This window comes from Conger conger, chromosome 12 (assembly GCF_963514075.1).
Source record: "Conger conger chromosome 12, fConCon1.1, whole genome shotgun sequence".
Classification (NCBI taxonomy): Eukaryota; Metazoa; Chordata; class Actinopteri; order Anguilliformes; family Congridae; genus Conger; species Conger conger.
In genome coordinates this window covers 38,088,958-38,101,993 of record NC_083771.1, presented here as the reverse complement: position 1 = coordinate 38,101,993, position 13,036 = coordinate 38,088,958, and the positions used below count along the sequence as shown (strand labels likewise).

General features: G+C 37.9%; 1 protein-coding gene across 1 annotated transcript in view; it reads left to right on the top strand.

Moving 5' to 3' along the window:
- Positions 1 to 3,780: 3,780 nt before the first annotated feature.
- LOC133142337 (AT-rich interactive domain-containing protein 3A-like) overlaps positions 3,781 to 13,036 on the top strand; it is a 47,967-nt gene continuing 38,711 nt past the window's right edge. Inside the window, exons 1-2 of the mRNA XM_061263501.1 lie at positions 3,781 to 4,050; positions 4,793 to 5,452. Coding sequence (XP_061119485.1) covers positions 4,012 to 4,050; positions 4,793 to 5,452 — 699 coding nt within the window. The 5' untranslated portion in view covers positions 3,781 to 4,011. The remainder of the gene's footprint in view (positions 4,051 to 4,792; positions 5,453 to 13,036) is intronic.

The following is a 13,036-nucleotide window of genomic DNA, read 5'->3' as shown; positions in this document are numbered from 1 at the left end:
TGCAGAGAATGGTGCAAAAAAAATAATAATCCAGTGAACAGCAGTTCCGCAGGCAAAAACACATTGTTAATGAGAGAGGTCAGAGCTTCAAACCTCTAAGTGGATATGCAGCAGAAGACCAATACGAATATTGAATGCATATATATATATATATATATATATATATATATATATATATATATATATATATATAGTAAAACTAAGAATCATTTAATTTCAATCAATACTTTGAAGTGAGTTATGCCATAAGTTGTATTATGTAGAATAATTACAGATTTTTGACTGACATTCTTAAAACTGGACAGCTTTAAAAACATGCAGTACATATACAATTACATTAACAGTTAATAACTGTTGGCCAGTTTTAATTAGTAAATTAATCAATTCTCTGTTTAGCATTGATTATGGACAGTGACAAGCCTGGAAATCCCTCCAGAGAGGATTTAACATTGCCCTATGGCTGAGGCCTTGTGAGGCAAAGTCAATATTACTTCATCCTTGGCTCCACCTGGGACTCAATAAAGCTTTCACATGATGGGAGCTGCCAGTCAGCATTGGCAGTAAATACAACTTTATTAAAACTGCACTTGGAGCACCTTTGGGGACACCTTTGTGCATGTTCAATTTGTAAACGGGGATATGTTTAATGAAAGATGGTCTACGGACATGGCTGTGCTACAGATAGGAGTTAAAGAACACTGGTGTTCTCTCACTGGTGTTCTCTCACTGTACTATAATGGTCCTGAAATGGGATTATTAACAAACCTGCTGATATTTACAACTGACCTGCCATCCATAACTTATTTATTTTTAAACAACAGAACCTAATTACTGGTATACCTAATAAAGTGTATGTTAAGATGAATCTTTTGTAAGTTTCTTCAGCTGTGTCTTAAATCATAATGCTTCATGATTAAATACATTGTAAACTGCAGATACATGAATAAATAAACAGTCCAAACCATAATCTGATATTATGCTGGCACTTATTCAACAGAGCCCATGTAACCATGTGATTTACATGTTGTTTTTTTTCTGTCCCAGAACATGAATTGAGAACCAATTATTATCTCTCTCTCTCTCTCTCTCTCTCTCTCTAACACACATACACATACATGCACACACACACACACACACACACACACACACACACAAAGTCATAAGTCTGGTCTTGTGATGTGACATGGCATGTTCTTCATATTACAAAAGATAGATTATCATGAAACAAATCTGAAAGAGTTCATTAGTATATACAGTACCATGCAGAAGTTTTAGGTACCCTAGACTTTATTATATATATATGCTTATTTTTGTGTGTATGTTAGTATAAAACAACACATTTGAGATTTTCAAATATTCATTTTCCAAAAGATTAAATTTTACAGAGACATTTTTGTATTTAATTTTAAAAAGTAACATATTACTGTAAGCAATTGACTGCTTTTTACATAAAAACTTGATCAAGGCTGTCTGAGATCAGAAGCAAGGAACTGCGGTAAGTTGTCTAACATGCTTGGAACAAGCTCCCTGCTGATTTTCTTATAGAACTGCAGGACAGCGTTGGCCATCTGAGAGAAGTGATGCAGTTTTAACGCCGAAGGGTGGTCACAAAAACTATTAATTTGATTCAGTTTTTAACTATTCTGCCAAATTACTAAAATGTAATGTCAAATGTATAGTACATTTATTTAGGACCTTTCATTTAATTATTTTTGAAAGAATCTTAGCTGTACAGAATGTTATATGGGTGCCTAGGACTTTTGCACAGTACTATACATTCTTATATAATGCTGAAATATTGTTTAAATACTAATTACTGGCAATGCTCACAAATGGTAGCATGTGTTCGGTCATCGATGCAGTACATGGAGACATTGCTGAATTCAGGAAATTCATTCTTTACCAGTTCTGGGAGACAATGTGAAAAAAAAATCTTTATCAGTAGTTGTGTGATTCAGTACATAGCCATTTTAGACAGTGAATAAAAAGAAAGGCTACAATTGATGATGGCTCTATTTTACATGTTTCTATTTTCCTCAAGGCAATCAATATCCCTGATCAGTATAGATCCTCTCAGCAGCAGTCCCTTCTCCTTCCTTCCTCTGGATTTTAACAGCATGCATTGATTTCCGCCTTGGAATTTGCTGGTGTTGAGTTCTTGACTCCCATCTGTCAGTTCACCTTAAGGTAAAGCAAAACACACAAAATGGATGCCTACAGTATTTGGATGCTTCAAAACCGACTGCACAATATGATAGAATAACAGATTCTTCACCTGCTCATGCACTGTTTGACTCAAAAAACGTTGATTGTTAGTCAGAGAAACTCTATAACATGAACTGCTCCTGAGTTATGCAGAGGAGAACATATTTGTTTTTTATAAGAGCGCTACTTTAGGGAAAAATAATGAACTGTGTGTCCACAGCCTGTCTAATGCTGTCTCCTTCAGCTCTCACTCAACTTCTTTCTGCAGCGTGATCTTCTATTTCTTATCAAGTTAAAGTCGGTTGAGTGACAAATAAAATTATAATAATCATATTGAGAATAAATATGATGGTATTCAAATATTCAAGCTAATTTTCAAAACACACACAATTGTTCTACAAGGTTGGATTGAGAAATGTATTTATTGTAGAACTCTGAATACTTAAAATATAGCTTCCAAACACTGTATTGTATATGTTTTTAAAAATATATGTTGTTGGGAATATATAAAACTGCCATAGAATTAGGCTGGAAATGTTTTACTCGGGCTGATAGCAGTGTATGTAAATAGGAATGTCTGACTGACTGAGGGCTGAATTCAATTTGACTTACAACTAAATGCAAGCATTAACTTTGTCACATTTTGGCAAGTTTTGGTGATTGCTAAATGTTCCAGACCTTTTGGTAAACTTTGACTAGGAGGACTCTATGAAGACTTTATTATTAAATGTATGCTAACAAGAGGGACTCCAGAGTACCTTGTTTGGCTTTCTAAAGCATAGAATAATAAGTAATTGTAGCCAGTTAGGACCAATTGTCAGTCACTCTAATAAGCTAGCAGTACATAAAGCAATACTCCCTCATGAACATCAATGCCACGGAGAGAAGCAGCACTGCAATGATCTTAGAAGCGCCAAGACTTTTCTGTGGACATATTTATACAGGGATTACCTTAGAAATACAATATATACCATCTGAACATATGAATGAACTACATAGCTAGAATGTGATAAATAATATTAGCATCTCTTTTATCTTCCTTGTTTTCCATTTGACCACCTGGGGGCACTAAAGTTTATGGAACCTAAAAAAGTTGGGCACCAGATTAGAATATTAGTTAGAGGCCCAAAGGGAACGGCAATGTCTTCGTATATATGTAATAATAACGACATGTTCTTTTTTCAGTTGTGGGGGAGCCAGAGCTATATCCTTTGAAAATGTACTTTCAAGCAAAAATACTAAATACAGCTTCTATATTTAAATTATCCACAGGAAAAGCATTCATAAAAATGTGAAATTATTAAAATGAAATCAAAAAGGCGTTGCCGACATCAAAGGCTATTGGCAAAAAAAAACCAATTGTGTTATCCAATAAACCGCCTTTACTAATTCGCAAAAATAGAATGGGTTTGCGAACAACATTACAGTAACATAGACTGAGCCCCTCCCTTGACATTACATAGTATACAGTAGTCCCCTCACTTTGGTGGCTGGACTTACTGTCAGTAGACCCTGCCCCTCTCCGTTTATCACTCAGTTGACGTGTTGTTAGCAGTTGGGAGCCGAAGGGCTGATCTATCGCCTGAAGAGGTCATTCTGGCTTTAGCTACCACTTGTTGCTGAAACCCACCGGGCTCCTACAGTTACCGTACATTCATTCGTTTTTAAAAACATTGATTTTAAATCGTTTCCTCGTGACCGAGAGGTATAACTCAATGTTTGAACAGGAGAGAGCCCACTTACAACGCTTTTAAAAGGGATTACTATTGAACAAGTTAACATCTCACCCTACCCGAGGAAATAAGCATGGTTGATAACACCAGTATTGCGGCAAAATCTGCTCTGGTAAGACTCCGATCTTTCGGTTCTCATCATACGGACCTACTATTTGATCATTATTAATAATCAATGGTGTTTTATGTTACAAGTGCCACATTGTCATATTCCTTTGCTAGGTCTAAACCTTGATTTTCATTTACGTTAATTATTAAGATTAATATTTCAATCGGGTGTAATATTTTTGATTGTGCTTGTGTACGTACATGTAATAGTCAAGTGTGATAAATGTCAATAAAGCATGCTAAGCAAATAGCTATTGGAATCCAATGTACAGCAAACACAGCGCATGCTTTGCTGATACAATAATTCCGACATATCCAAACTTGACAAACTTAGATGCAGATATAATCTGAACATGAAAAAAAATATATTTAAAAAATCAATTGTATCAACATTAATTGGGTTACTAGTTATGTGGAATTGAGGATACAGGGCATAATTTGTCTATAGCTCAGAAAAGAAAACTGCTTTATTGTTGTAAAGCGCCCGGCGACTTGTAAAACTAGGCTACTGGAAATGTCATATGTCGATTGGGAAAATGATATGACTGAGCATAGTGTCAACAGAACAATGAGCTGCTCTCCTGTAGTTACTCACCATTCACTAGGCTGTATTGTGTTCTCCATGGGACTTTCAAGCATTTTTTTATTAGTCATTTTAATTTAATCCATAGCCTCTAACATAAGTGTTTAAACCGTTTATTGTAAAGGGATCCGATTTGATCCAGGTATTTATTCTCTCTGTTTAGCAAACGGCGTTCTCCTCGGCGAACGCCCTTCCTTTACTGGTGTCTACAGCCTCTGCCCACCACCATTTCTCCGGTTCACAGTTCCACCCGCCCAGCAACGGCATGAAGTTGGAGGCGGTCATGGAAAACCTCCAGCGACAACAGGCTGCACGCCTGGCTCTCGGGGGGACGCTCCGACACACACAGAAAGATAAAGAAGTCCGATCTCTAATTGAGGCACAACTCCAACAGCAAGCCATAGCCTTCCGTCAATATCAGGCGGCGTTCCGGAGCTCATTCCCAGCGGGAATACCCACTCAGTGCACGGGGACAAGCACCGCTCTTCCTATCCAAGCCGCACTCAAGTACACAGAGCCCGCGGATGACTCTGATGTGGATGATGATGATGAACTAGAACATAATCGTGGTTTGGAAGATGAAATTCAGCAAGATGGAATGGAACATGAAAGAGCCACGAATGAAGACTTCACATACTTTTCGCCACACAGCTCACCCCAACCACGAGAAGGACACGACCATAAGGGGGTCGGAGCGAGTGTGCTTCCAAAAATCGGCCATCCACCGTATACGGCGCAGAGGCAATCTGAGTCTCCGGGAGGAGTGGCAACACACGTACAAACACACCAGCACGAATGGACTTATGAGGAGCAGTTTAAACAGGTGAGGCGGCACATGCAGAACGCGTTTGTTGTGGGACGATCTCAAAGTAATTAGCAAACAAACAAACAAAACAAGCAAATAAGTAAATAAGACGGCATACACTACGCGACAAAACATTCAAGTTTATCACCACCGAGAATATACCCGGCTGTAGTAAAGCTATTCAGATAGATTTGGGCAATCTATCTGAATATAGATATTCAACCATTTTTGCAGCAATAACTTTGGAATCAAGCTTAATTTCAATACCACGTCATATGACACTAACATTAATCCAGCCTACTACTCCGCAACTCGTGACCTTACTGTGATTGCCTAAAATCTTTAGTTGGCCTATTTAGCTTGTAAAAGCCAAACTTTCCATTTGCATTCTGAAGCATGTCAGAGAAAACACCTCGTATTCTATTTTGATTTTCAATTCAAATTCAGAACTTGGCTAGCTTGATTTAGCTCTGATAAACCTGCGGTTTGTGGTTTAATACATCGCATTATATTCCTTATTATTTTTGGTCTGAGAGATTGCTTGCCTCGGTTGGGAAAATGTTTCGCCTTCGCCTATACAATGTGCTGTGATTATCTCTAAATGATATGTAGGCTAGTCAAAAAGTATATGCCAATTGTCAAGATGAAAAGTTGAAAAATGTTTTGCTTCATTTGATTATTTCCTGCTAGTTGGCCTCGTTTGCAGCTAATGGCATTTGCTTCCTGCATTCAACTGAAACATTGATTTAAACCATTCATTTTGAGAGAAATGTATTTCTTTTCTGTGAGAATTATTATTAAATGAATATACCAATGAATGCACCAACCAGTAATTTAATAAACAAAAGAAGGAATAAATTGTATTTCAGCACACAAAACTGGACCAATATTTGAAATGTGGACAGAGTTTTAAAAGTCAATCGCTTAGGCAAACAGATTTTATCTCAAGAATGAAAGACATATTTTAAAAGGCTAGTTGAAACCTCCACCTTTATTTATTTTAGAATTTAATTAATTAATTACATGATTTATAAATATTAGCATTCACATAATACATCAAATATTGTTGGTAATTTGCAGAAATATCACATTGCAATATGTAAAGAAAATTAGCCGAACAATTATCAGAAAAAATAAATCCTTCTCTGAATGAAGTGATCATTATTGAATTTGAGCATTTTAAAATAAAGAAAGAAATGATGAAAAGAGTGACTTGGGGTAGATGTAATTCAGAAGAGCCCATGATGCTGTTGTGGGGATAAAAGGAAGCATGACGAAGAAGTGGTGGCAGCAGTCGGAACTGGCCTGCGCCCAAAAATGCTGGGATCTCCCTCTCTGGCAGAGTGTGCCGGCAGCAGGCCAAACCATTACAAAGCAGATTAGCCTCTCTCTCACTCCCTCAGCTCACTTCAGTGACTTTATTTCCATGGCTCACTCACATTGCCAAAACAGACAGATATAGTAAATGAGTCACAAATAACCAGAAACAAAAAAACTACAATAGTAATCTAAATAAGGAAGCAAAAAGCTACGCTAGTATGACAAAAACATTGCAGTCATTGACTGGAATTAGCCTATTGTTGTTATTTATTTTTGTAGTTTTTTATTGTTATTTGTCGTGGTTGTGATCACATACATATTTCTTGTTTTCTCCCAAGAGGAACAGGACATGCATGCACACACATTCACACCGAATTATAAGAATATGATTAAGACAGGAGGAAAGTAAGGTCAACCAAAAAAACCCTTAATTGAGATTGTAAACCATATCTTTGGAAAGTTAACTTTTTGCATTCAGATACAAAATAAAATATATGAACTGATGGTATACTACGTACTAAACTAACACATTTGAAATTGTGAACATTTTTGGCACTGATCATTTGTATTGGTCTGCTGTGCTGTAGACTTGACCAGAAAAAGTAGTGTCATTGTCTGTAGCCATATTGAAACACGTCGTGTGACATAAGCAATGTGATAAACAATTTGCACGGACATTGTACAGAGAATGCTTTGTCTAGCTCGGGCTGTACCTGCTTGTTACAGCAACAGTATAAACTAGCACAATGGACCTTTTCATTTCCAGCATATAGCTTTATAGCAGTAATCCAGGGCCTATGCAATATCACAAGATGACTTAATGTTTAATTTGTTTCGATCCTCTTACACATACAGAAGCTCTCTTATAAAACATGTAGAATTTATCCACAGCCGGTTTCCCCAGGGCCCAGTGTTCAACAGTCTGCTGGCTTTGCCTGCACCCCTTATCTACAGTGAACAAACTCTCTCATTTTATACTGTTCCATGTATGACTGGTCAAATAAGCATGTACATGCTGTCTAAATTCCCACCCAAGTGATCCCATCTCTTAGCGTATTGCGCTCTCCCCCTCCTAGATTACGCAGTTTCGGGTATACATTTCACTGGAGATCCATTAAGCTCCACAGCATGGGGTCGGTGAAGCTGAAACATATGCATGAAGTGAACTCTGTATGGGGAAGAGCTCAATCATGGTCTTCTGCATGCACAGAAGCATCTAACAGCTGCACGTTAGCTTTTACATAGCCCTGTCTTTAGAAATGCCTAATAGCGCACAAGTCTATCATTTTGCTATTGTGTTTATGCTGTATTAGAGGCACTGGTGCCACAGAGAAGTAGAAGAGGTGATAGTGAGGAATGGGCCATGTGGCAGTGCTGTCCAAACGTGAAGCTCTGTTTTATCAGCAGATGCTTTTCTCATCAAGCGGAAGGACAGTTAACTTGTTAAAAACACTTTCTGAATGTGCATATGTTTTTTTCATTACAAGGAAGCTCATTTATTTATTATCACGTGGCAGTTGCATGGAGGGATATAGTGAAAAAATCTGCAAGTTATTTTAAGCAGTGTGTGCTGTATTATTACTAGTATTAATATTATTACTAACTGAAGTACTGGCCACATTGTTACAATTTGTTTTCAGCAGTAGTTATTTGTTGCTAATATAGATGTGTCTGATTTTCCACGGTTGGTCCAAACTGATATAATATGTCCTTCTGTCATTACATGGCTTTTTCAGACATTCATATCAGGCTGCTTGAAGTTTTGCATGTTTGATCACATTGTGATTTGACAGTTTTACAGTAATTACTTTTTTAAGCCATTGTTCTTGAGTTTGGTAGTTTTTATAATTCTATATTTTCCCTGGGGTGTTTTGGATATGGATTTATACATGAAATGCCTATCTGATCTCTCATCTTATTGCACCACACTGAGAAAGTGGATTCCACATCTATCCATCCATCCATTATCTTAACCCGCTTATCCTGAACAGGGTCGCAGGGGGGGCTGGAGCCTATCCCAGCATACATTGGGCGAAAGGCAGTCGCCCAATGTATGCCCCTGGACAGGTCGCCAGTCCATCGGAGGGCACAGGATTCCACATCTAGGATAATGTAATTCACAAACACCAAGATGTCAAACCACCACTTTTCTCCCATTATTATGTATGGAAAAGCAAACAAGGCACAATATATTACATGCCCGTCGATAGTACACTTGGTCTCCTGTTAGACATTAAATATTAACACCATAACAGGCTACTGATAATTGGTTGAAAAAAACTAGACAAAGCAAGTTTTGCTGAAACTTTAAACGAGAGGAACCTTTGGCCTCATTTACTTAATAAAATCTTCACTGCAATAGCAATTCAGTGTTTCTACCCCAGAAGGCAAGAATTCAGTCAAAGGGGTCCATTGTATGGCATGGGAATTTTACATCTGTACTCTGCCTATCTCTACAACCATGCAGAATTCATACAAGATTAAGTAATGACTGATAACATGTGGTGCACATGCAGATTAGATGACAGCCATAAATGAGTGTATTTTTATGTCAAGGTCTCAGGAATTTCAGCTGCAGTTTGTACTTAATGTAAGCAAATTTGCTGCCATTCTGTGCTATTCTGTATGTGCTTGTCAATTATCAATTGTTTAAATATAAAGCAGTGCTTGTACTCTTAAATTCCTATGTGCCTACTCATTAAAAGCTTTACTCTGTATTGTAGGACTTTCAATGAAATAATATGAAAGTTTCCTAAGTAAAGAGGATATACAGTAGCAACAGTGCATAGTAATATTTACACGTGAGAGATTTACTCCTTATAGCCCTGCTGTCAGCTGTCGTTAGTGTGAGTAGCCCTTGAGTAATAGGCTGTGGAATTTAAGTGTTGTAAACAGCGGGTCAGTTTTAGATATTCCTGTTTCAGTAGCACACCTCATGAACCTTTACCTCTCCTGGTAAATAATTGCTTGTAGTAATAGGAATATGAGGTTTTATGAATGAGTACCAATAGATTGTTTTGGTAAATTGTTGTGTCCTTGTGTCTTTTCAGTTTGTTTGTCTTTTCAACTGTAAACAACTTTTGACAGGCCCTGTTCTTGGTAACAGTTAAAACACAAACTTGCCAGTGTGAGAGTACAGACTGAGTTAATGCTGGGGTGGGGAGGGAGAGCTCTCAATTGGAGCCCTGGTCAACTTCCCCAAGGAAGAGCTAAACAAATAAATCAACTGGGGGCAAATTAACTCCTGCTAATCCGGGAGATTGAGGTGTTTGTTTTAATTATGGCTCAACCTGCTGCTCCAGTTAAGCATCTGGCATGGTGTTCTGGTGTGGAAGACTTCAGACAGCATGGAAACCACTATCTCACAAAACATTTTCCTCCCAAATCAATGGATATGTAGCCAAGCCATGAGGGCTGACTGCACAGGTGCATTAGCTGAAAAAGTATGTGAGGAGCCCAGCGATCCCAGTCTGTTAGTTGTGCAGTGGTAGTCCTATGCCACATCCTCCATTCTGTTTTACTAGCTTTTGAATGTGACCAGAAATGCGTTACGTTTCATCTTACAACACCCTTCATCATTAATTTATTTTACCCTGGGTTAGCAGTGTCTTGACCTTCCACCATATTTGGTTATTGGAAAACCAGTGACCTTCCTCAAATAAAAACCATTGGCCCTTAGTACAGGTTGATAGGTATGATAGATAAGTTGATCATGTCAAGGACATCGGCATTTGCCCAATAATAGATTTGCCAACTGTTTGTGTGTGTCTGTCTGTCAGTGTGTGTTTGAGACAGAAAATGTTGAGGCAAAGTGAGACAAATAGGGAGTGGGGGCTAAGCCACCAGGAGAGTAAGCTGTAAAATGAAAGTCAGCCATATTAAAACAGTAGACCCGGGGGAAACTGGCCCAGAGGGGCCAGCTGGAGGCCATGGCTTTGTCTGCAGTGGTCTAGAATGGCAAAGTCCATTTCTAACCAATCCATATTATTAAAGAGAAAGATCTTACAGGATGTTTCAGCTGTGTGATCATCAGATGAGGTAACTGATAAACGCAGAGTATTACAACAGGTGATGACCCAAATGTTAACCGGAACAAAATAATTACTCATGTGTCTTTGAACTAATCATCTTTCGATGTCTGACATGTTTTGTACATTAAAATGTATTTTTAATAGATTCTGGATTTAATGTGAAAGTGCATACAATTTTGGCTTATGGAGCCAATAGAGGATGCTGGAAAGCTCAGGTATTGTGTAGGTGGCAGTGGAATCATCTCATCTCATCTCTAAGCAATTCATAATCCTGTTTTCTCACTGAGATCACTCAAACCTGCTCTGCTCTCTAGCCAAGGCCCAGCCCTCAAGGCAGTGACCGGGATACAAACCTAACATAACATAACTGTATGAGTTATCTGACAGTCTAGGCCAGTTGTGCCAGTGAAATACAATACCCTTTTGGTAGAGAGAATAGTGTGGGATGGCATGGTGTCACGTTAGTGAACTCCCTTTTGTCATGAACCGTGACCAGTTTCGTTTGTTGGAAATTTCCATTTTATACACAATTGAAGTGAACCATTTCCCTAATGCAAAGTTGTGATCGGGAGAAATTACCTTAAACTGCAGTGATTTCTCTCATAAACTGTTTGAAATGTGAGAGAAAATGCAATACTACTACTTTATGGAGTAGTGAACATTCAAATGTATGTTGTGTGTTCCAGTAGAAGCTACTTGGCTTTTCCTAAAACATGTGCATTTTGCTTAGGATATTAGAGTTTTCATGCTTTTTTTACATTTGGCTTTAGTTAGGCATAATATTGGAGTGCATTGCCTATCATATATAAGAGCAATGATTGTTCAGTAAAATAAATATAAAGTGCCTGCCTTCGCTTGTCGTTGCCAAGGTACCATCAATTAATAGGGAAAACCATGGCTGGGTCTCGCTGAGAAGATCTGAAATGTTTGCACAGTGGCCAGCCCCTGAATCCCACAACTTCTCATGCAGTAGTAAAGATGATTTATGAAGTCTGAAGGGAAATAAGGAGTATTTGAAATGAAAACATGTAATGTTAGTCATGTTTGCTTTGAGGTCCCTTACTTCTCCTGACCTTTTATGGTTTCAGTTGAAACTTCTGAGATGAGTAACACAGAGATATGTTTAATGTTTGCATTTCTTGCTGCGCTCTGTTTACATTCATGTCTGACATTTATTGAGAGATGAACAGGCAAAGAAAAGAAAGAACATTAATACAATAGATAACACAGTTCACGTATATTCTTTGTGATATATTGACCTTGTTTTTTCTGGGTACTATAAAGAAAAGGTCTTGTGCAGCAGATCCTGAAAAACAGGAAGGATTAATATGCTCAAGGCAATAGACTGGTACAGTAGTTATTCTGTAAACACTGCTGCACATGTTATCAACAGGAGGAATCAGGCTTGAGTAATGTTATGCAACCCTGATGTTTCAGGAGGTGAGGGGAAAACAATACATTGTTGTGAGGGTGGGAAAGTGAGTGGAATAAATTCTTTTCAGTTTAACGGGTGAATCATATGGTGGGGGTATGATAGTTTTCACAACTTCAAGCAAAACAAGCCAGGGGACAGTCTGCTGAAAGCTAAATGGCTTGGATCAACCGCACTTCTTTGGTTCTATTTGATTATTCCTTTGGATAGTTTTAATTTTTACAGGTAGCAATTGCCTTTTCGATCACTATTGTAACAGAGACTGCAAGAAGGGAGTGCTGTACGATTGCATTCGATAGGCCTGGTTTTCTAAAGATCCAAAATTGTGAGACACACCCTTGTTGCTTCATCCAGAATTGTTTTTACCTGAAATACCAAGACATTCTTTCTTCTAATTAGAGGGATTAACATGGCCTCGCTTTCAATGAGCGCCATGGTTACGTAACCAGAAAAAAGTCAGATGTGAGCTACGTATGACTCATGTTCAAATTGACTGGATAGAGGTCTCAATGCAGTAGATAATGATCTCATGTAGTGTCAAGCCCCTGTGTCACCACACAATGTCACCATTGAATGTACACACTGTTCATATAAAACTGTTAATAAGAGGAGGCTGCAGTCCATGATAAATTGTGAGAATATTTCAATTGTGGTTATCACAAATCCTGTGATAAATGTACACATAGTATAACAAATGAGGTGTAAAAACATGACTATTGTATTTATTGGAAAATTGGCTTGCATTAACATGAAGAATTCACACTGAAAATGTTTGTGGATATAATAATATGGTTTAGTTTTCAAATGATTTCCAGACTG